The sequence below is a fragment of the Typopeltis vanoorti genome, chromosome 1 (genome assembly GCF_054136105.1).
Source record: "Typopeltis vanoorti isolate ZY-2024b chromosome 1, IOZ_Tvanoo_1.0, whole genome shotgun sequence".
Taxonomy (NCBI): domain Eukaryota; kingdom Metazoa; phylum Arthropoda; class Arachnida; order Uropygi; family Thelyphonidae; genus Typopeltis; species Typopeltis vanoorti.
This window is the reverse complement of record NC_143549.1, coordinates 179523351-179548912: the sequence shown is the minus strand read 5'-3', so window position 1 is coordinate 179548912 and position 25562 is coordinate 179523351. Positions and strand designations below refer to the sequence as shown.

Here is a 25562-nt window from a genome sequence, read left to right as displayed (position 1 = left end):
GCATATAAAGGTTGACATTCCCTATTTATGTTGCTGATACCCTCACTTAGTTTAGCCCACCAACCGAAGCGTTTTACCAGGGTGTAGCTGCTGGTGTGCACTACCAACTTTGAGCCATAAGTGAGAGTTAAGTGTATGCAAAGACTGGAGCCTGATATCCTGACCCCAAGATCAGCGGCTGACATCAATACTAAGACATTACCTTTCCATTTGCCCAATACATCCTCATACATGGAGTAGGTACAAGACAGTTAGTGGCAATGAGATCCATGAAGAGTATAGAGTGCAGGACAGGAAGGTGACAAACATGATTAAAAAAAAAAAAAGAAAGAAAGAAAAGGTGCAGTATGAGAGGAGATTGGCTGGTCAGACCAAGGTTAATTGTAGGGAATTCTGCTATATGGTAAGAAAGAAAAACAGTAATTATAGCAGGTTGGCACTGGTAGGTAGTTGTGGCAGCAGAGTGGCTATTGCAAAGGATATAGTGAAATTATCAAATGAGCACTTTATCAGCATATATTGTACTGGTGTAAATGATGCCATGCAATATGTAGAAGGGAGACCAGTATTAGGAGAATTGTATGAGTAAGTGTAGATGTTAATAAGGCTGTGAGAATGTATGACATATCACCATGTATTTTTAAGGAATGTGCACAACAGTTAGTATAGTTCTAGGACATGGCATGGTTCTAGAACAGTAGTTTTCAGTTATAGACCAGTCTGTAAAATTAGTTGTAGTTATGATGTTGGAGAAATTGGTCAGGAATAGAATACAAGATTGAGTTGATGAACAGAGTATTTTTTATTATGGTCAGCATGGATTTGTAAAGGGTAGGTCTTATTTTAGCAATTTGCTTGCATTTTATGACAAGGTAATGAGTGTGTTAGATAAGGGAGAATCATATACAGTAATATTCTGGAACCTTGCAAAAACGTTTAATAGATCGTGACATAAGTTTAGTGTACAAGCTGCAGAGGATGGAAATAGATAATATATTGGTGATTGACTCTCTGTGTGATTCTAGTAAGTTGTGTATGATAGAGCAGTATCTCAAAAAAGGAGAGTAACCAGTGGCATGCCCCATGGTTCTGCTCTTGGGTCCCTTCTGTTTAATTTGTTTGTAAATGATATATCATGTAGTCTGAATTTGATCTTCAGTTGTTTGCTCATGATGCAAAGTTTCAGAATTATAATTAGTACTGATGTCATTTCTCTTCAGAAAGATTTGAATAGACTTTTGACTTGGACAAAGGAGTGGGTTTGTAGTTTTAATATTAATAAGTTACATTTTGAAGTGCAGAAATGCAAGGCTGTGTACTATATTGATTTCACTGTACTGCAGAAAGTGAATCAAATTTGAGATTTTGGAGATGTTTGACAATGAAGTTTAGAGGGCATATTTCAACTGTTGCAAAGACAATATATCATAATGCCACTATGATAATAAAATAAATAAATAAATAAACACTAACGTGTAGGGACGAGGTGATTGCATCACTGTATAAAGCACTGATCAGACCACACTTGGACTAATGTGGTTTACAGTATGATGTGGAAACATTGGAGAGGAAGCAGAAAAGAGCTACTAAGACAATATCTGGACTCTGGAGAGAGAGAGAGGGGGGGGGGGGTGTTTGAAGAAATTTGGGTTGCAAAGTTTGGTGGATGAGGAAAGAAATGATATGATAGAGACGTTTAAGTTAGTAAAGGTATTTTATTGGATTAATTCAGAGGAGGATTATAAAAAGAGTGGAAGAACCAGTGACCATCCCTGGAAGTTATGAGTGTGGTGAAGAGGGATATGAGTAGATTTTTTTTACATGGAAAATTATGAGTGAATGCAATGCAATGCATTACTGGAATATTGTTAATGCAAGGGGGGGGAGTGTTAAGGATTTTAAGATTCAGTACAATAAATATATTGTCACTAAGATGAAAAGCCAAACGGCTGTTTTTCTGGCAAGGTTGATACGTTAAGGCGATAAAAATCCCTTTTGTTTTTCAGCCAGTAAGCGAAACTAAGATCGAAAACTACGATCTGAACGTTTCATGCCGATGAACTGTCAGCGTATCCAAGCATAAGTGACCACTTGGTAGTGCCACACCACGGCAACTCGTTGCAAAGAACCTCCCATGATGAGTCTGCCAACCCCATTGAGGGGAGGATAATAATAATAATTGAAATATTGCAATGCATTAATTTTTATCCAGTTACTCTTTTATATATATATATATATATATATAAAATCTTTCATAAAATGCATCTTTATTAAATTTAGCTAATTAGTTATAAAAATTATTTAGTGGGGATAGAGGTACAGTGAAAATGTCTGTTTTTTGGACTAGAAGACAGGATAACTGGTGGTCTAGTCAGGTAATAGGTGATCTGTTGTATTATACTTCATCTTTACCCCATTGAAATATATATAGTTTGTTGCAACTGAAGAATAATATCATGAATTGCACATTTTTGTTACAGGCCATATGCCAACACTGCCGACAGTTAACTGCCATTAATCTTAGTCGTTGCAAAACAATAACAATTGCCTCTATACGTTCCTTAGTAGACAGCTGTACAAAATTGACTAGCTTTGATTTATCTGCATTATCTCAGGTAAGGAGTTCTTTCATAAGGATGTTAACTCAGGAATCTAATATTTAATTTGAAGTAAGAATTAAATTTCATTATATTTTTGAATGTTCAAATTATCTTCTCTGGCACATGTAATAAATATAACACACTATTTTATTACTATTTTATAAAATGTTTGTATTACAAAAAAATATATAAAGGATAAAATACATACTCAGAATACAAATTATGTAAAAAGTTATATTCTTACTTTTGAATACTCTGAATTTATATTCACATTGTATCCAAGTATCTGTAAAACAGAATTCTGCTCATGAAATTGTATTCATGACTTGTGTTTTCTATATGCTCAGAACAGTATATAGGAAAACAAATGGATTGTACTAATTGTATTCATTAGAGCAGAAAGTATGTTCCTAGAAAGCAGATATATTCCTTCCAATATACAGGTAGTCCTCGACTTACGACGGCCAAAATTATTATTAAAAATTCTCTAATTTAACTTTGCCGCCAGCATATACATACATATATCACATTACTTTTGTATACGTCAACGTGGTTAGCTGAGTGACTATGTGCTTCGCAACCATATGACTGGGAAAGGAGTGTCCTAAGTTCGATTCCCGTCGCCGACGTGAGGAGTTTAAGGATCTTTCTCAGACATAGCCAAGTTAGCCAGTCTTGGGCGTGGACCGCAGGGTTCTCCCCCACCCCAGTTTATCTGGTGTTTTTCCTCCTGCAAGTAGGCAAACTGGCCCCGTGAACACACGCAGCTAAGACATAGGACACATCGAGAGGCATAGGGCTAGCCACCTTATCCTCGGGATGGGTACAGCTTAGAAGGGGCTAAAGAGAGCTCCATAATAGGCCTAATACCTGAAGGGAAGAAGAAGAAGAAAAATGACTTTTGTATATGCATTGCAGCATCGCCATTAGTCGACAAGCAAGGCTTATCACCAATACACAATAGCTGCTGCTATGATTCACCCACTTTTAACTTATCACAGCCTTTGGCACATTAGTTGCTAATCAGCAGTCGAAGTATTCGTTTCTCTCATTACAATTTTTGTATCTTGTAACCCTATCATGTCCAGTAAGTGAAGTGATGAAAATGATGAAAATTCCAACATAAAAAAGAAGGCGAGGAAAGCTTTAAGTTTAGATGTTAAAATGAAGGTTTCAACAATATAAAAGATAAATCAAGAATAATGGAGGCAGCTAAAGGGGCAGTTAATATGAAATGTAGAATTTTAACGAAAAAAAGAGAAGGGCCAATTCATGAAATGGAGAAGCTTTTAATGATATAGTATAATCAACAAGAATATTCCTCTCATTTTGTTTATGATTCAAACAAAAGCACGCAACCTATTTGACAATTTCAGGAAACAACAAGATAAATATGGCGAGCATACATTTAACGCTAGTAAAGGTTGATTTTATCGATTCAAAAGCCGATTTAACTAACATAGCATACAAATAACGGAAGCTGCTAGTTCTGATTTTGAAACTCAAAATTTTCAAGAAAAATCTGAAATAAACACACATCAAAAATGATGATTTTTGATATGTGTTTATGTATTTTTTCTTAAATTTTTCTTTCTTAATTTGTATTTATGTATTTATATGTATATGTGCTAATAAATAATTTATAAATGTTTACGAGGTTTATACAATTTTAACCATTTTAAGTTAAATAGAAACCTATTTATGAAAATATTATAACAGAAATCAAACAAATCAAGAATTAAAAAGTCCTCAACTTACGTCAGAATAGACTTATGACGGAGACGTTGGAACGGAACCCCGTCAAAAGTCGTGGACTACCTGTAGTGTAGTATATTATTCTTGTGTAGTATAAAATATACTACTTAACAACTGAAAAAAATACCTCTCTGCTCAACTATATAGTTCAGTTAAAATATGGTGTTTACCACTGTGTTTTATGTAAAGTGCATAGCAGAAGGCTGTTAACCATTTACCTCTCTGTACTTTATCAATTAATTCCCCACTAATGATTGTCCTGGTAAGGACTGAATTGTTTGTTTGAATTCATCATCATCACTCACCTTTATTCTGCCTGTTGGGTAGACAGTTTTGCAGACTTATTGTTATATGTCTAAATATGATTTTTGGATGGTTTGCCTGTACTGTATGAGAGAAAAATCCACATTTCTGAGAGAGAAATACTGCTGCTTCCTGTCCTTTGCAGAGAGAAACTGAACCAGATCTCTTTCCCAAATAGGTGATGCATAGCTGAAAGTATCTTTCCTATCTGGATATAGTAATTTCTCAAATGCACTGTAACATGAGCAGATGGCGTTGTTTGAATATAATGTGTTCCATTTGAGATCTAATAATCATCTGTGAAATATATCCAGCATTTTACTTTACTTTTCTTTAAATGCAAAAGTATAAAATAAAATAATGATAATTGTTCTGCAACTGTGAGGTCACAAATGCTTAATGACTCAGTATATTTATAGAAGATTGTAGGATATCAAAAGTAACATTGTAGTTGTTTGTTATCATTAGTAACTGAGACAAAAAAGTCTCAGTAAGCATATTTCAAGCAATGGGGACCAGTTTTTCTGTTCACAAAATTGCCTAAATTGTTGCTTTATGTTGCTATTACAATGATATGTAGATGTGCTTTTAATAAAGAATATCTTCATTATCTTTTCTTTTTCAAAAAAATGTATGGAAAATAAACAAAGTTGCAAATTCACTTTCATAAAAAAAATTTTTTTAATTAACAAAAAATTTAAAGAAAAATGTATTTTTTGGAAACCTGCTCAAAAAGCAAAATAATTAACATTTAGAAACAACTAAAAAAAATGTCAGATTAGTGTTCAAAACCACAGGTTCACAACTTTTTTAGTGATGCAAAGTGTTGTATTCAGATCTGTAAATTTTTAAATATACTGGTTTTGCTTTTGTTTGAAGCAGATTCACCAACATTTCTTTTCTATTTTTAGTGAGTGCATTATAACTAGAAAAAAAAAATATTCTGGTTTTCCAAAATCTCAAATTGCACACATCTATATCTACTCATACAGGCAGCCTCTTGTGACCATAGAATATGTTTTTCGGCACTGTGATGCAAGGGAAAATGATGTGTTCCAGCCTTACACAACATTATTAGTTTTTTAAATTCCATTTAAAAGTCACATCATTTTTATTCCATAGTTATGAGGAAATTTGAGTTGTCTTCAAATGCCTATCGCTCCATTTGAAACAATCCATGTTTTTACAAAATAAAGTAGTGCTCATAAGATTACATTATTCTCTTTGAAGTTCCTCTTGAAAAACATTTCAAAAGCCATTATGTGTCTCAAAGAAACAAATACAGGTTTCAAAACCATTGACATTATTCTGGTGTTTACCAGAATTTTTGCCAAATAAAATCCAAATTTACACCCATGAATTGAGAATTCCTCCTGGAGTTCATAGGGCCACAGTCATAAAAAAGAAATTGACAGTTATCCTTTGCAGAAACAGACTAAAACTTTGTCAGGTGTTTTCTTTGGACAGCTACAACTTTATGGATGACAGATATTTTGGCATGATTTATTGTTCCTTTTTTTTTTGAGGAACTAAAATGTAAGGAAGAGTTTTCTCTCTTTCTCTAGTGATAATTGTGCCACAAAAAGTTTTTAGAGCTATAAAAAAAAAAACTGGCAGTCTTCATCAAGCTTAGCTGCTGTTAACCTTCTCAACATTACAGAGAACTCGCTTAGTAATAGTTTTGTGCTAATTATAAGAATATTATCCATATATCTACTATAAGAGACATGCATGCAGAAATTGAGGAGAAAGGGTCCTCATGATGGACAAGGTAGCTGTTATTCATCTGATGAAATGTTCCAATAGAGTAGGCAAATAACTTCCTTGTAAGTTTGTCACTAAAAGTAAAGTGGTTGGCTGCTGAAGAGCTCTATTATCAGAGAAGAGGTTTAGGTGGGGAATGGAAGGCTTTCAGAGAAGTGTATAGATTATTTTTCTGTAGATGGTGATTGCACTATACTATAGGAAATCATTTTCCACCCAAAGATTTTCAAAAACATCAATGCTACTGTGCAATTGGAATCCCTATTCTGTTAGTAACAAAGTGGAAATTCTGTCTACTCGGTCCTCCAAGCTAGTGTTAACTAATAATAAATAAATGAAATAAAAAATTATTTTAAAAAATCATTAGCCTGTCCATAGTACTCATGCACTATAAGGTTTACAACTGTTTATGGGTGGAAGACATATACAAAAAAAAAAAAAACCTTGTTTTACTAATTGGGTAGCATATTTGCAATCCAGTGTATACAATCTGTGGATGTGAGTCCACTACCCTGCTTATTGGATAGTGAAGTAGCTTGAAAAAAGTACCATGTTTGATTTCTAGAATAGGATTCACAGATCATCTAAACCTTAGTCAAGCCATGATAGTAATGTACTATACCAGTGCTTCCCAAACTTCTGGATGTCAGGGCCCCCTTTACAAAAATTAAAATGTTTCACGGCCCCCCCCTCGAAAAAAAATCGTAATAGAGAGATATATTATTATAATATTTATTGTATTTATATTCAATACAAAACATACACAGTGAATATTATTATTCAGGCCTCCATGGAGTCAAAAGACTCATCGTGGGAGGTCCTTCCTAAGAACATAAAGTCTGTCAAGACTCATCGAGGGGAGGTCCCCCCTAAGAAATACAAAGTCTATCATACCACTCCTTAAACTCATTGACCGTTCTCGCTCCCACCACTCCATCAGGCAATGCATTCCACGGTTCAACCACCCTCCACACAAAGAAACCACTCCTTACCCTCTTGCTCACAGTTTCCTTTCGTAACTTCCAGGGATGGCCTCTTGTCATCACTCCTTCCCGCTGTTCAACCAAGCCAAAGAACTCCCCAGTGTCAACCCTGTAACCACCTCTCAACAGTTTAAAAGTCTCAATCATATCACCTCTCCTTCTTCTATCCACCACACTCTGCAGTCCACATTCCCTCAGCCGATCCTCATAACTATGCTTGTACAGTCCTGAAACCGTCTTTGTATCCTTTCCACAGTTAATTTATCCCCTTCAAATCCTGGGGACCAAATCTGAGAACAATGGTCCAAGTGTGGTCTGATCAGAGACTTATACGACGGAATGATAACCCTCTTATCTCTGCAGGTCAGTGTCCTTCTCATAATTGCAGCAATCCTCTGTATTACCTTCACCACCTTTGCAATATGTCCCCTAAACTTCAGGTTTCTATCAATCATCAACCCCAGATCTCTTGTCTCCCCTACTTCCTCCAGTATAACTTCTCCCATAGAGTATGCAGCATCCCATCGATGTTTCCCAAACCTCAAGACCTTACATTTTGCTGCATTAAACTGACAACCCCCATTCATTTGCCCATCTATCTAGCTTATTTAAATCCTCTTGCAGAGCTACCACATCTGCACTATTACTAATAATCCTTCCCAGCTTCGCATCATCTGCAAACAACTGAATATCCCCTTGCAATCCACTGGCAATGTCATTGATATAAAGGTTAAACAATATAGGTCCTAGTACTGAGCCCTGTGGGACCCCACTTGTAACCCTCTGCCTCCTTGAAACTGCTCCACCATACACAACTTTCTGATACCTATCAGACAGCCAATCCTGAATCCAGTTGACCAATCTGACATCCAGACCTATGTGCTGCAACTTAAATATCAGCTTATCATGTGGCACCCTGTCAAATGCCTTCGCTAAGTCTAAGAAAATTGCAGTATATGCCTTTCCCTCATCTAATGTTCTTGTAACTTGATTATAAAAGGCTAGCATATTGCTAAAACAAGAATGTCCTTTCACAAATCCATGTTGACTCTCACAGATAACATTACCCTCATCTGCCCAATGCTGTATACGCTCCCTTTCTCCATATTGCAAAAATCAAATGCATATATTACATTTTTTGCCTCTTACCGTTTGGTTCTGAAGACGATGCGGGCTGTTCTGGTAAAATATGAAATACTGTCCTTTTTTTTGAGTCTGTTTCTGCTTCTTCTGATTGTTCGTGGGAATTTTTTTTTTATTTTTTATCAGCCACTTATCCATCTCAGGGTTAAATTTTTTAACGTAGAATAGATCAAATAATATCACCACTTACCGATACTGGCACACCACAGACTGATAACACGAAATTAGTGAATATTACCTGAATGAGGGAATCCCCGGACCAGGAACATTTTTCTCTTTTGTGACTTTTCTTCCTTTATGGTAATTAAGCTTAACGCAAAACAGACAGCAAAGGCAGGTTATTAATAAGTGCATATGATTGGTGCGCTATTAACATAAGATCATGCAACTGAAAGATAAAAGCATAGCTGACAATTGAGTTGAAATGCTAACTCTCTTCAACCGAATTCCATATGTGAAACTGCCATAACATTCATTATATATATATATATATATATATATATATATATATATATATATTACTTAATTTTAACACTTTTACGAATTTTACCACGTTCGGTTGAATTTTATTGGGAAATCGAACTCACACACATCTAATTAATAACAATAGTTTTTAGTTAGATGCTGTGTTTGCCCATGCAACATATGGTTTTGTTTCAGTCTATACAGCATAGTTTCTGTATGAGGGGACATGTGATTCATTAATTAGTGTGTTTTTATCCCAGTTGTCTCTAATTGCACTATTTGTTGAGAAATATATTACACGGACTCCTCATACCTTATTCACTGGCATAATAAAGGTACTTGTTTTTATTGCCTCTGCAGTATAGTGGCTGTTATGGAGGGCATGTTGTTTACCATTGCAAGGGCATTACTATCTCCCCACATGAACTTGTTTAAGCTTTTTTTCATGTGTGAAGTTATTGATAACAGAAAACTAGCTCGGATGACAGTGATAATATAAAACGAGTTTTGATATGTATATAAAGTCAATATCAACACTCCTGATTACGAACGAGTGATGAAAGGGACAGGAAGATTTGGTGCTTCCCTGGAGAGCATTCAAAGTAAATACAATTAACCACTGCTTTGAAATGAAACATATGAATAAGCAATATTTACTAATATTCATTAAGCACCGAAATACGCAGGAAGCAGAGTTTGTGAACCAACACCAATGTGTGAATTTTTCCATTAAAATATAAAAAATAACAAAAAAGAAATAATAAATAATAAAAGTTAAATACGTTTCTTTTAAAATAAAAAAAATCTACTTAGTCTTAAAACATTTTATATTTGTTTTCATTATTTCACGGTCCTCCTCAACAAAACCTGAGGCCCCCCCCCAAGGGGGCCACGGCCCACAGTTTGGGAAGCGCTGCACTATACGACCAATGTCATGTAATTAAATAATGTCATTATTAATGAATGAGTCTTCTGATATTTTTTGACTTCTAAAAAGCAAATTGATCTGGTTTTGTCTGATAGAATTTGAATTGCTATAACTGCATTTAAAAATATGTACCAAGTGGCATTTGAATTGAATGCATTTACATAAGTAATGTCTTAAGTACTACAGTACTCAAGCAATTTTAGGTATTTGTATTTTTCTAAGCACTTGATTACTTAAATGTTTCAATGATACACTGCTTTCTACTTGGTTATAAAATAATAATGGACATTTCTTATCCTCAATTAGTGCATAAATAATTATTTACTTACCAGTTGAGAGTTTACTTATGAAAAATAGATAACTGTCAGAAACATGAACTATTGTTTTCTACTTGGTTATAAAATAATAATGGACATTTCTTATCCTCTGGTGTTTACCAGGTCCCTTGCAGTTGTAAACTGTCTTACTTTGGCCAAACAGGCAGGAAAGCGAATGTCAGAATTTCGAAACACAAGGACTACATCCGTTTTCACAAATACAGTCATTCTGGGCTTGCGGACCATGCTCTGGATACACGCCACAGAATACGGTGGAAGAAAGCTACGGTGATACACCGTAGCAAATATAAATTTGAAAGACTTTATGGAATCAGCCTCAGCCCTAAGAAATTCTCCAAACCTCAACAAATTTGGTTGTATGCGACTGCCCCAAATTTGGGAGGCCTACATCAGCAGACCTTCAGCCCAACTTCCAAGAACACCTACTTAGCCCACTAGAGGGCACCATCAGGACTGTTAGGAGAACAATAGCTTCATCTCTTCATTCCCAGTTTCTGTGTTGTAGTGCCTACGTGCACGTAACTTTTTTGTAAGTTCCTTTAGAAGATGGCAATGTGACGTTGCCGAAATATCGGAAAATATTTATTAAAGTTTAATTTAATTTATATCCTTAATTACGTTGTTCTATTCCTTAAGTGTTTTAATAATGCATAAGTAAAAATACTAATAAAAGATGAATGTTAGCTCCTTCAGGTCCGTTTTGAAACTTTTGACAGTTCATATCAAATTTTGAATTTCCATAAACTCTTGATAACTTTCATACCTTTTGACAGGCAAGCATTGTTTGCCACTTAATAAAAAATATCTACTAACATTTTATACTTTTTTTGTAATTTAACATTATTTTATTGCAGTCATCAATGAGTAATAACAGCCCAATATCAGCAGGCTGCTTGAAATATATACTGTCCATATGTGGAGAGCGTCTTACCCAGCTGTGCCTTGCCGAAAATTCAATTGCTAACTTTAATCCAATTATTAAAGCTATTGCTGTAAGTACTAGTTATGCAGAAAAATATACTTTTTTTATAATCAAGAATTTTGCATAAAATTAGTAATTATGATTCATAATTTATGCTTGTTCTATTTTTGATATACAAGAAAAATAATAATGTATTAGAAGAATCAAGAAAATGTATTAGAAGAATCAAGAAATATGCACAGTTTTCAAGAAAAACAAACTTGAAAGACAAATAATTATAAGAAGTTTAATTTAAATAAAGCCATTTAATATAGAAAGCCTAAAAATTAACGTCTGTTTTTTGAATAAAACAAGAAATACGAGGTGGTCAAAATTAAAGTACCTCTGTTTAATGCCTTATGGAGTGCAGTGCCGCCCAGTGATTGAAATGCTGTGAAACTTTGAAGGACTACATTGTGCATTGTAACAAAGCAATATCTAAAAAAAAAAAAAACTGTACATCAAAAAAACTGTACACCAGAGGGTGCTATATGATGTACTGAACATAGATGTAGTAATTTTTCTGTGTGTATAAGAAGGTGAAAAGTGACACAAGCATAATTAACATTTTTATTCACTTCCATTATGCATTCACAGGTTGCAATGTTCAATGTGCTGCCCTTTCCAGTATGTCACAAACTGCATCTTTTGCTCAGAGTATTCAGTGGTAGAACTCAGCTGATTGGGACTATGTTGCACACATGCTGCATTATGTGGTCTTTCAGTGCTGGCAAGTTATCAGGATGATCCCACTAAACCCTGTCTTTGAGAAATCCCCTTGACCAGAAGTCACAGGAGATCTGATCAGGTGAACAAGGCAGTCATGCAGTGGGAAATGCACTGCTGATCAGTCTGTGTTTTGTGAAATGTTCTAACCTGTTAAATCCTTTTGGCACCTGCCGAATTGATATGCAAATTCCATGCATTTGATGTTTATTCCCCTGGCAGTGAATTTTGGAGGGTTTGTTTTTATTTTATTTTTTATGTATTCCTGCAAAGTTTCTCAGCATATGAGTCACTAGTTGGTGTTCCAACTTAAAACAGGGAATAATTTAATTTTGATCACCCTATACTTACATAATTTAATTTTTATACATAGACTAGAGGATACTAATATCCAGAATCAAATATCATCAATTTTCTGATGATGTACTCCCAAGAGGTGTTACTATGACAGCACTACATGATTAAGTTTACATTATAATTAATCTCCTATCAACAGTTTCCCTCCAAATCAACCTGTTACTTGTGAGCATCCAATATTGTTGTGTCTAACATTTTGTTCTTCTAAGGAATTCTGACAGAATCATTCCACCTAGACCTTGGTCTTCTTTTGGGTCTCTTTCTTGCCATCTTGGCATCAAACACCTGTTTTGCTAACCTTTCTTCACCCAATTTGTTTAAGTGGCCATACCACCTTAAACTTGCTATGCTGACACATTTTTGAATGGTAATAATGTCAAGTTCCTTTTTAATATCTTCATTTTTAATATGATTCTGCCATTGGTTCACTCTGTTAAATTGTGATCAATTGAGAATATAGAAATTCCAATCTCTTTATAATTTAACAATCAAAACTAGAGAGATTGAATAAATACATATGTTTGTCTCTGAGTATATTGTAGTGTAACCTTGTAAATATATCCAAGTTCCATACTGTACAGTTTTCCTTGTCTAAGTATGTTAGAATACAACTGAGTAAGTGTATCAAATATTCTATAATTTACATTAAATTATGTTGTTAGCAAGTTATCTATGAGATATGCCTTTGTCATTACAATACCAGTATCAATCAAGGTCAGGGTCCTGTCATGAGTGCAACTAAGTAAATGTGTCAAATGTTGTATAGTTTACATTAAAATTTGTTGTTCGTAAGTTGTCCATAAGATATGCCTTTGTCATCACAAGACCAGTATCACTCAAGGTCAGGGTCCTGCCGTCTTTGTTTGAATTGAGCTGCATATGGCAATTTTGTCCCACCCTTCAGCTTGGGTGAATCGGTCAATCTTTCAGACCATTGCAGCACGACTTGCATAAAGTTTGGAAGGGAGTGTCACTCAAAGTCCTGGAGCAGTAATATGAGAAGGACAGTTCGCCCTGGCAATCACATACCAACGGTGCAGGAGAGGGGTAAAAGAGAAGGTGGTCGCTGTGACGTTTGACCCATGTGACTAAGACTTTCAACAGTATGTGGATATCGTAGAGTACGGGAATCCCCGTGACCAGTGGAAAATAAAAAGGCCAAGAGCACCCACTCTCCCTCTCTTTTGTTCTTGGATCGTCTCGTATTGGGATTCTCGAGGTCATAGGCTGGACGAAAGTGGCAGAGCCTCCACTCCGGAGTTGGTTGGATGATGCATCACCAGAGACAATAGATCCAAAGTCCCGTAGATCTACAGCCGAGCCAGCCATGCTTTCGTCGTACGGAGGTCGAGGAGAATTGTCAACAGCCCGGAGAACCACCTGCCACTGTTTTCAGTTAAGGAAAGGAAAAGGGACAGGGACATTCTATTGAAGAAAGCCAGCTTCCGACAAGTCGACAACGGTGATGACCTCCGAGATAGATAAGTAGAAACTTTTTATTGCTAGCTGTGGATGAAAGGAATTTGTTTAAGTGATCGATTTAAAGAGAGAGCATTAATGATAACATAAGACTGGACTGTAGCGATCAGAATCTTGAACGATAAAATATTATAGTTTCGTAGCAGTGCTAAGTTATTGTACTAACTAGGAGAATGTTGAGATGATTCGGAAAGGGTTTTGAAGATTAGCATTGTGGTTTTAATGATAGTGCTGCTAGAATTTTGTATTGAGTTGAATGATATGGCTGATATCCAAAATAGCCTGTTAGCATTTAGTTTAGAAGTGTTATTGCCACATGTGTTTAGCCTTGTAAGAAAATTTATTAGTTAATTAATATCATTGATAATACTAAGCATGGAATGATTGGGCCCAGTTAGAGTTTTAATATCTTAATATATTAACCATTGACTGAAATTGTGTAGTGTTCTAATCTGTATGTATCGTATATAATATTCATTAAACCTTTGTTTTCTTTAATCTAATCAAGTTGTCTGTGTGTGGAATCTAATGCACTGCTTATAAAAGGATTAATGAGAACCTCAGCGGGGAATTAAGGAATAAGACCATGGCCACGCCTGTAGATTTAGGATATCACTTGTGTTCCTTCCTGAGATCATCTCTCTTTTAATATAACTTATTAAATTCATTAGTCCTAAGAGGTGCATTCTCAAAATATAAATATCTTAGAACTTCTTGAGAAGTTGATCTCAGGACTCTGAGACATCAGGATTGACTCCTCCCAGAGCCAATTCTCTTGTTAACCAGAGGCATGTGTTTTCAAGAAAGTGTCTTATCAATATCGTTATATAAAATCACAAACATCCGTTAAAGGAAGGAAGGCAATATAACAACTTCCCTAATTTTTCTCAACCCTCATATCTGTGGTTTGTAATCTTTGATCAAGTGTTTTATTTATAATCCAACTCTCAGATCCATAACTTAAAATTAGTTTAAAAACTATCTTGTATACTGCTAGTTTGGTGTTTAGGCTAATTTCTCTCTTATTCCATATAAATTTATTTAGCTGGCTACCCACAATACCAGCTCTGGTTATTCTGTTGTCTATTTCCAGATTTAACTTGCCATCTTCACTAAAAACAAGTAAAATATTTCATCTTAATAACTGAAATATTTTACTTGTTATATAGGATCTATTTTCTGAATGGAGATCCTCCATTCAGAAATTTTGGTCTTTTTATTGCTCATTTACATGCCAAATTTGTTACAGCTTTTATTTAATTTAGTCAGTGAGAGCTGTATAACTAAGAGGAGACCTACACATAGCCTTTAAAGGAATGCGGAGAACCGACAGGGCTTCTGACCTAGTGTCCAATCCTCACCTTCTCGTGGTGCACCCTGTTGGGTATCTACCTGGATACTGAACGAATGAGGATGGGATGGGATGGCAATTTCGGATTTAGCCGACCAAATTGTATTCTTATTGGCTTAAACCAATATACAAAATGATGGTACAACAGGACAAAATTTCATGATGGCTGGGGTGTTGCCCGGTTAAACAAGGCCACCGTTGTTTTTGCCAGGGAACCAGGGTGAACAGCGAAAAGTCAGCAACTGGAACAAATCTGAAAGCACACCCCAATTCAACATCACCGGAGTTAAAGATTGGTACTATTATTATTATTATTATTATTATTATTATTCCTGATACCTCCAAGGAGTCCGAAGACTCATCACGGGAGGACATCTACAGCTGTCTCTACACCTAACCGCTACTACGAATCATCTCCATCAACGCCATCTACCGCCCACCTCCAACACCACCACAACTAGTAATTTTTTTTGTCTGTAAATTGCGTGTGTTCTGAAGGGCCGATTTGTATGTATGCGGGATGAAAAACCCGAGTTTCCGGGAGAAAAAACCCTGCTACCTCCGTATGAGATCGGCTAACTCACCTTCGAATTGAAATCGACCAGATAAAGATTCCTCCCGTCGCGACGAGAATCGAACTTAGGCCTATTCCAATCGAAGGGCGCAATGTACCGTCGTTCTTCCAATTGCGCTACGGAGGCATTATCAACATTATCTTATCAACATAAGAAGCCTGAATGGCAAAGAAATGGAGCTAGCTGAGGAATTAGATAAGTACCAGATCGACATAATAGGGGTTACTGAAACAAAAAAGACAAACTGGTGAGATCTTTCTGAGCAATAAATGCAAAATGTTATATTCAGGAAATAACAATCAAGGAAGAGAAGCAGCAGCCATAGTATTCAACACAAAATACGAGGCTAATCTTCTTGAATGGCAGGCAGGCAGTCTCAAGTAGAGTGATGTGGGCTAATATCAGAATGGGGAATTGGACAAAGAGATTTATTTGTGCCTATGGTCCCACAGAAGGTTCTACTAAGGTAGAAGTGGAGGAATTTTTTGAGGCTTTAGAAAAAGCAACTTGTTGGGGATCTAAATAGCAGAATAGGAAATGATTGTCAGATATACAAAAGTATTTTGGGAAAATTTGGACAAAAGAGCAAAGCTAATAATAATGGCAAATACCTGTTGGATTTCTGCTCAGGACATGGACTGGTTACTACTAACACCACGTTCCAACATAAAAATGTGCACAAATTCACATGGAGAGAAGTGACAAGGAATAAGAAAAGTCTCATCGACTATGTTATTATTGATAGTGATGTTTTCTCCCTGGTGCAGGACACCAGAGTGTACAGAGGATTTGAAATTGGAAGTGATCACTATTTAGTCTTGAGCAGGATAAAATTGAATTTCATATTGAAAAGAATATGTAAGAAAATTTTAAAGCAAATAAAAGTTGAGTAGCTCTCAGATGTGAACTGTAGACTAAAATACATAAAGATTATTGAAGAAAAAATGAAAGAGTTTGAGAACAGGAACCAAACCTTGGAGATTCAGTGGCAAGCCTTTGAAGAAAACCTTGATTGATTCAGCCAGAGAGGCATGTGGTGAGGTAGTCTGCAAGGATAGAAAAATTAGAACACCATGGTGGACAGAGGCAGTGAAGGAATAGAAGACAGCGTTTCAAAAAGTTCCTGGCAAATAAGTCAGCTTTTGCTCTTAGAGAATACAGAGACAAATGGAGGTTGTTGAAGAACTTTGAAATGGAGGAAAGAGTGCTGTAAAAGGTGTTGGAGATGATAAAGGTGACGTGAAAACAGGAGAAAGATATCCTTGAAGTATGGAGTAATTACTTCGAAAAATTGCTAAATGAAACAAGCAGTGATAGCACAGTAGTAAAAAAACACACAATATTCATAGTCAGGAATACATATCCATACTTGAAGTAGAAAAAGCCATCAAAGGCTTGAAATTTGGAAAGGCAGCAGGAGTAGATGATATTCGACCAGAAATGTTGAAGTATGGTGGTATAAAAGTCTTACAGTGGCTGCTGCATAGTTCAGAAAGCCTGGACAGAGGGACGAATTCCTGATTGGAGAGAGCTCTAATAGTACCCATATATAAAAAGGAAAATAAAACTGAATGTGAGAATTACAGAGGTATTTCCTTACTGAGTGTTCCTGGCAAGATCTATGCCAGTATATTTGAGAAATGTTTGAGAAGAACTGTGGAAGAAAAGCTTGGTGAAGAACAAGCTGAATTCAGGCCAAATGGAGCCTGTCAGGATCAGATCTTCACTTTACGACAAATGTTGAGAAAGCATTGGAATATAACAAAGATCTCTATTTAAGTTTTGTCGATCTGGAAAAGGCATATAACAAGGTGCCAAGAGAGAGAGAGAAGCCTATTCAATATGCTACGGTTATATGGTGTGAATGGAGCATTATATCAAACAATACTTAGTCTTTATTTGAATTGTAAGTCAGCAGTTAGAATTGAAGGGAGGACAGGAAGATGGTTTAATGTTAAATCTGGTGTGAGATAAGGATGTACATTATTCCCTGTGTTATTCATTATCTATATGAATCACATTATGAAGGAAAGTGGTATTAAACATGATATCAAAATTGGAGATGTTAATGTCAGCTCTTTGCTTTATGCGGACGATGTCATACTTCTAAATAAATCCACTACAAGTTTGCAAGATTCCCTGACTAAATTGAATAACTGTTGTAATAGATATTGTATGAAGGTCAGCATTAAAAAGACAAAGACAATGAAAATAGGTAGAATTGTTGAAATTGTCAACTGTGTTGTGAAAGGGGAACCTGTAGAACAAGTAAAACATTTCAGCTACTTAGGCACGATTTTCTTTGAAGATGGTAAATTAAATATGGAAATATTCAACAGAATGAACAAAGCTGGTATGGTAGGAAGTCAACTGAATACATTTATATGGAATAAGAGAGAAATTAGTCAGAACACTAAATTATCTGTATACAAGACAGTGTTCAAACCAGTTTTAACTTATGGATCTGAGAGTTGGGTCAGAAGTAAAACACTTGACCAAAGACTAGAGACCACAGATATGAGAGTCCTGAGAATGATTAGGAGCATGAACAGATGGCATCGATAGCAATATCATATTAAAAATGAGGATATTACGAAAGATCTTGACATTTCCAGCATCGAGAAATGTGTTAGCAGAGCTAATCTCAGGTGGTATGGTAACTTAAACAGAATGGGTGAGGAAAGGTTAGCAAAACAAGTGTTCTCTGCCAGGTTTGCAGAAAAAATGACCCAGAGGGAGACCAAAATATAGGTGGATTGATACTGTAGAAAGTGTCTTAGATGATAGAAGTATGAAATCTGTGAATGTTGGGGTCTTGACAAGTAACAGACTGATTTGGAGGAAAATTGTCGATAGGAAGTTAGTAATGATGTAAATTTTTCATGCAGTACTATCATATCCTGCACACCCCTTGAAGGTACATGTCAGGAATTTGATGAGTTAATCCTGAAGAATTGCACTAGGAGTACGACATCATCTGCATAAAGCAGAGAGCTAAGTTTGACATCTCCAGTTCTAATATCAGGCTTGATGCCATTTTCTTTCATGATATAATCCATATAAATGATGAATAAGAGTGGAGATAATGTGCTTGTCTTACTCCTGATTTTACATCACATGATCTTCCTTGAATTCTAACTACTGACTGACAACTTAGATATATTGCTCTGTGTATTGCTCTATATAATATTGCATTCATCCCATATAATCGTTTTGAAAATCTTTTCTCTGGGCACCTTATAGTATGCCTTTTCCAGATCTACAAAACCTAAGTATAGATCCTTGTCATATTCCCATGATTTCTCAATTATTTCTCTTAAAGTGAAGATCTGATCTTGACAATATCTATTTGGCTTGAACCCAGCTTGTTCTTCTCCAAATTTCTCTTTCACAATCTTTCTCAACCTCTTTTCAAGTATGCTTGCATAAATCTTACCTGGAGCATTTAGTAGAGAAATTCCTCTGTAATTTTCACGTTCAGTTTTATTTCCTTTTTTTTTTTATAGATGGGTACTATTAGAGCTCTACTCCAATCATTGAGAATTTAATCTTCTGACCAGGCCCTCTGAATTATGGAGTGTAGCCATAATTTGTCAAGTTTTTGACAACTTTTTCTACCTCAAGTATTGATAAGTACTCCTCTTTGCATTCCTCTTGAAATTTTTCTGGTATGTTTCTGTCACTGCTTGGTTCGTTTAACAGTCTTCAAATAATTCATTCAACATTCAAATAATTACTCCAGACATTAGGATATTCTTATCTTCAGTTTTAATGTCACCTCTATCATCTTTGATTCTTTTACAGTACTCTTTCCTCCATTTCTAAGCTTCTTCAATAGCCTCCAGAACATTTTGCCACCTTCCTGATATTTATTTTCTATATTTTACCAGTCTTCCCATGACTTTTGTTTAGCTACTTTTACACGCAGATTAGCTCTCTTACATTTTTCTCTGATTTATTTTAGGACATTTGCCAACTTATTTGCTAGGAACTTTTGGTATGCTTTCTTCTTTTCTAGGACTGCTATTTCTTGTGTTCTATGGTACTTTTTATTTTTTTATCCTTGCAGGCAACTTCACCATATACTTCCCGAGCTTAATCAATTAATGTCTTCTTCAGAGTTTGCCACCGAGACTCCAACATTCGGTTCTTATTTTCAATTTGTTTCATTTTTTCTTTAATAATGTTTGTTTAGCCGAGTCTACAGTTTACTTGTAAAAGCTGCTCAACTTTAATTCTTTTTAAAACTTTCTTAAATGCTGTTCTTTTCAATGTGATATCCATTTTTATCTTGCTTAGTATTAAGTAATAGTCACTTCCAATTTCAAATTCACTGTGCACTCTTGTATCCTGAACGAGCATGAAGATATTACTATCAACAATGTCGTAGTTAATGAGGCTTTTCTTATTTCTTGTATCTCTCCATGTGAACTTGTGCACATCTTTATGTTGAAATATAGTGTTAGTAATGATGTCTGTGTCCTGAGCAGAAGTCTAGTACCATTATTATTAGCTTTGCCCTTTTCTCTAAATTTTCCCAAAATGTTCCTATATGCCTGGTGGGATTCATTTTCTACTCTGCTGTTCAGAACTCCAACAAGGACCACTTTCTATTTTCTTAATGTCAGCTGCCTGTTCTAATAACTTAAAAAATTCCTCCACTTCTTCCTTTGAAGAACCTTCTGTTGGACCATAGGCATAAATAAGTTTCATTGTCCATTGTCCCATTTTGAAGTTTGCCCACATAATTCTACTTGAAACTACCCTCTAATCAAGAAATTCAACTTCATGTTTGGTATTGAATGCTACTCCTTTCTTTCCTTGACCATTGTTGACTGAAAATAACATCCTATACTTAGTATGTAATAAGATCTCACCTGTTTTTGTAATGCCAATTATGGAACTTGGATGCACCATGTGAAGGTGAGGATTGGACATTGTCAGAAGCTCCAGTTGGTTCACCATTCCTGAAATGCAAGTCTCTTCTCAGTGATTTGGCTTTGACCCTTAAATGACCCCAGAATTAAATATATTGATGATATATTGATTTTGGATATAGTTTTCTCAATGTTAATCCCTGATATTGAAAGTAGTTTGGAAAAATAAATGATCATAATTTTTTTTTTTTTTTGAAACAATCTTAGGTGCATATTTTCAATTCTTTATTAGCATTAGAGTGATGTCAATATAGGTGTCTTTAGGGACCAAATAAATTAGTCACTTTTGAAGTATATGCTGAATTCCAATTGTCCAACCAAACTTGAAATTTCATAGCCTCCAGTGAATGGCATATAATTGTGACATTATCATGATGTAAGGTTGTGGTTGTTGATTCTGCAATTAGATTCTGTCTTTTAGTGATGAGAAATTTAAATTTATCATCTCTAATTACATCTCTGAAAAAAATTGGGCTAAAATTTTCCACTTTATTTTTAATCATCAATGGGACACTACACATAGAATACCCAACCCTTAAAGAAGTTATTTGTCAGTCACATAGCATCACAATGAACCTGTTAATTTTCTTTTCTCTGATTTCGTCATTTGTGGTGTCTGATGGTCTGCCTGATTGAGGCTTCTTTTCGAAAGTATATTTTCCCACTTTTATTTGCTAATCCACCTTGTAACATTGCAACATTTTGCAGCGTTTTGGAATCATATACATTGGATAGTTTCTGAAGAATTTACACAGGCATTTTTTCTCTTGATGTAACTAAAAATTCAATGATGAGCCTGGAAAAGGTTGCAAATATGTAGTATACATTAGTACCATGGATGTGATAAGGATTAGATAATGTGGAAACCTTGTTCTAAAGAATAAAACATCAATCTTCCCCCTGCCATTTCAGGCCTTCAATAAGCATAGTGTTGGTCTCACGCTAGATCATGAAATGTATCTACTACCTAAAGATATTTACAACCATCCATACTACAGTGGGATTGAATCCATTCAAATTCACCTATTGATTACAGTGAAGAAGCAATATCCCTTTTGCCAAACTGGACTGGCAAGGAAAACACACACACATGATTATTAGATGTCATGCATAATGATGTGAAATAAACATCTACAAATTTATTCTTAAATCAAAAAATAAATTATAATAGATTAGGATTTTTGAAATAAAAAGTCAACTCCAAAAGGCAAAACTTTGGTTTTGCATTTTGGAGTTGCAATAAAGCTTAATATTATTATTAGAGCAACCTCCATGGAGTCAGCATATTCATCATGGGGGAGGCCCTTTCAAATAGCAATATGCCTGTCATATTGAACCTTGAACTTGTTTATGCTCTCCCACATTCAATGGAGTCACTTGAGGATCATTCCTCCTAGATAACTGGGAGGAAACCACTACATAATCTTTTAAGGAATGTGGAGAACTGACCAATGTCCAGTTCTCACCCTCTCAAGATGCATCCAAATAGTGGGTATCCTATCTGTATACTGAATGAATGAAGGTGAGCTGACAATTTTGGATTTAGCTGTTGAAATTGTTTTCTTATAAACCAAAATACAAAATGATGATACAACATGATAAAATTTCATGCTTGCTAGGGAATTATCCAATTAAACAAAGCCGCTGCTGTTTTTGTCAGGGAACCGGGTGACCAGTGAATATCCAGCTACAGCACAAACCTCACAATTCCAAATCATTATCAGCAGAATTTAAGATTCACACCATCAACATAAGAGGCAACACTGGAATAATCATCAGGATGTTATATTCAGGCAGTAATGATCAGGGAAAGAAAGGAATAACTACAATTCAATTCTAAACATGAGGATAATCTTTTCAAATGGCAAGAAGCAATATCAAGCAGAGTGATGCAGACAAACATCAAAATGAACAATGAGACTTATTTGTGCCTATAATCCACACAATCTGAAAACCTCCTAAGCTCTTTCCATGGTAGAACCATGGAAAGAGCTTAGGAGGTTTTCATCTTGTTAGAGAAGACAGACAAGACAAATTGAAAAGTTGGTCTTTGTTGGAGATCTAAACAGCAGAGTAGGAAACAAATACCAGACATAGCAGAAATGTTTCAGGAAAATTTAGAGAAAAAAGCATAGCAAATAATGATAAATACTTACTGAATTTCTGTTCAAGAAATGGACTAGTCATTACTAATACCATGTCGCAGCATAAATTTAAATATTGTGTCATAATCACTTACAAAAAATCATTTGGCACACATGTATATAGTTACACACACCCCTGTTTTTATCCTTGATATATTTTAGGAAATAAATAGAAATAGGAGATATTAGAGATCCATCATTATTTCATATCTGAATAAATATAGAAACTTTGAAAGTTTTGAAAATTAACCAGAAAGCTTATTAGAATGCAATCCTTGGAATTGGGCCTTTGTTTGCACAACCTTAAAAGACATGAGTGCTGCCCAGGTGTCCATATATTCACCTGGTGCTTTTTGATTAAGGTTTCACTGGACTGACAACTGTTTTGAACTGTTGGTTCTCATCAGAGACCAGGCAGAAACCTTAAAGAGGGCAAAAACTGTCATTCAGTTCCATTGTAATCTAATGTCAGAGAGTTGTATTTTTCATAAGTGAATTCTTAGTCAGTACCTAATGGCAATTATCAAAAGAAGAGCCAAGAGTCGTCATTTTGGCAATGCAAAATAGATAGAAATAATTATAGTTACGCATCAACTGAGAGTTCATTTATGAAAAATACAACTTTCTGACTAGGATTGCTTTGATATTGAATGAGGGTTTTTATTCTCTTAAGATTTCTACCTGTCTCTGATGAGAATGAACAGTTCAAAACATTGAAATCTTAATCAAAAGCTAATAAAAGGTGAATATACAGAAGATACTTGGGCAGTGTCTATGTCTTTTAAGTACTGCAAGATAAGGCTGTAAACTCTCTGGACAGTTTTTGAAACTTTCAAAATTTCTGTATTTATTCATCTATGAAATAAGGATGGATCCTTAATATCTCCTGGTTTTGCTTATTTTACATCACAAAAATAATGCTGCTTGGCTCTTCTTTTCATAAATAAATATTTAATGAAACTTTCTGTACACAGTCTTTTATCTATACATTTCTTTTTTTTTGGCCATAGATGGTAATGCACCAATGAAACCATAAACAACAAAATTAGAAATCTGACATATAATAAGAATTTGTTTACAAACCTAGTATATGTTTGGTGATTACTATAACACAGGTAATTATAATAAACTGAGAAACCAGTTTTCAGCTCTGCAAGTATGAGAAGCTGCATGTTAGAGGAATGAGCAGTGCATGAGAAGTGTTTAAGGGATGTCTGAAAGAAGCTGTAACTCACAGTATCTCCATAGTCAGGACAAAAAAAAATGTAGGGAAGTTAATTGGAAGACAAAATTTTAAGGCAAAATCTTCCAAAAAATAAAATGTTGTTGATCGTATTGAGGAAAATATAATAACTAGTCCCACAAGCAGTAAAGAACAGGTTAGAAAGATGACAGCCATACTGAGGAAGTGAAATCAGACGGTGAAAAGAAGTAGCTGAATGGCCAAAGGAAATTTGAAAAAAAATTCTTTCACGTGTGATGAGTGAAAGGATGAATGAATATGAAAGGAAGAGAAACAGGGAAGGATAACTTCCTTGTTCCAAATATAAATGGTAAGAACGTGTAAAATGCATAGGAGATAATCACATTTAAAAGTACATATCAGATGTACCCACTTGTTGTCCAGAAGCCAAAGTGGAACTACACAGAATGATATTACAGCAATATTGCAGGAGCTTCATGCAGACACAGCAGCAAGATTGGATAAGATATCAGCACTAGTGATAAAGGAATGTAATAGAATTAGAATAAACTGGTTATTTGAATCTCAACATGCCCAAAATGGTGGATCTAGAACTGAATATCAGCCAATTATAAAGCAGCCTATGTCCTCAGAGTAATTATTAAACTATTGGAAAGGCTGGTCAGAAACCAAATCTGGAAGTGAGTAGATAGTACTTTCTTTATAGAGGAGAACTTATCTTTCATTAAAGGTAAATCTTACTTTAGATATCTACTTGCATCTTACAATGGTTTGATGAGAGCTGGATAAGGGAGATGAATATTGGTATAGTTCGCCCACCGATTAGAGATCCTTCAACACTTCTGCGCATGTCAGAAAAAGGAGAATCCATTCCGATAATAGGGTAATCAGTCTGTCTTCTGGGATGAGTTTGTTTATTATTACAGGTCAGAAAATTTAGCTTTTCTTTTACAAACATTGCTGTTTTTTAAGAGTAACTATTTTGCTTGTATAACAGTTGGAAAAATGTACGTAGAGTATTAAAAAAATTAAAAAAGGTATAGCATAAAACAAAAATTTAACTAAGTTTATTTTTAAGAAAGTTTTCTATAAAATAAAAATAATTATACAGAAAAACAGAATTTTTTTTCAAATGAACTTAGATATTCTAAACTTACAGTTGAGAGAACTGAGACACTTTAATGTCCTAAACTGATTAATTATTTATGACTTGTTGTGACTCTTTTTAACAAACACATGCTAAAAAAAATGTTGGAAAAAAATACCATTATCAAATTCTTTTAATCTTCAGAGTCATCTGAATCGGTGTCCAAATCGCTATCACTTTCACTTAAAGTGATCACCAAAGGTTCGCATAATTCTTCGATAATTCCGTCTCTGTCCCAATACATATTTTCCAATGAGGTGACACGAGAGCAATATTTTTCAGAACAGTCACCTGCCTGTTCTGAAAGCTTAAAAAGTTTCGACATGATAATATCCCCAGTTACGTTATGATGGCGAATGAAACTTTTCATTTCTGCCCAAACATACTCAATAGCATTAATAT

The 25562-nt window shown here is 35.1% G+C and overlaps 1 protein-coding gene across 1 annotated transcript in view; it reads left to right on the top strand.

Moving 5' to 3' along the window:
- Window positions 1–25562, top strand: part of Fbl6 (F-box and leucine-rich repeat protein 6) — a 273653-nt gene that overhangs the window by 140729 nt on the left and 107362 nt on the right. The window contains exons 5-6 of the mRNA XM_090404578.1: window positions 2481–2615; window positions 11134–11271. Of these exons, the coding sequence (XP_090260704.1) occupies window positions 2481–2615; window positions 11134–11271 (273 nt within the window). The remainder of the gene's footprint in view (window positions 1–2480; window positions 2616–11133; window positions 11272–25562) is intronic.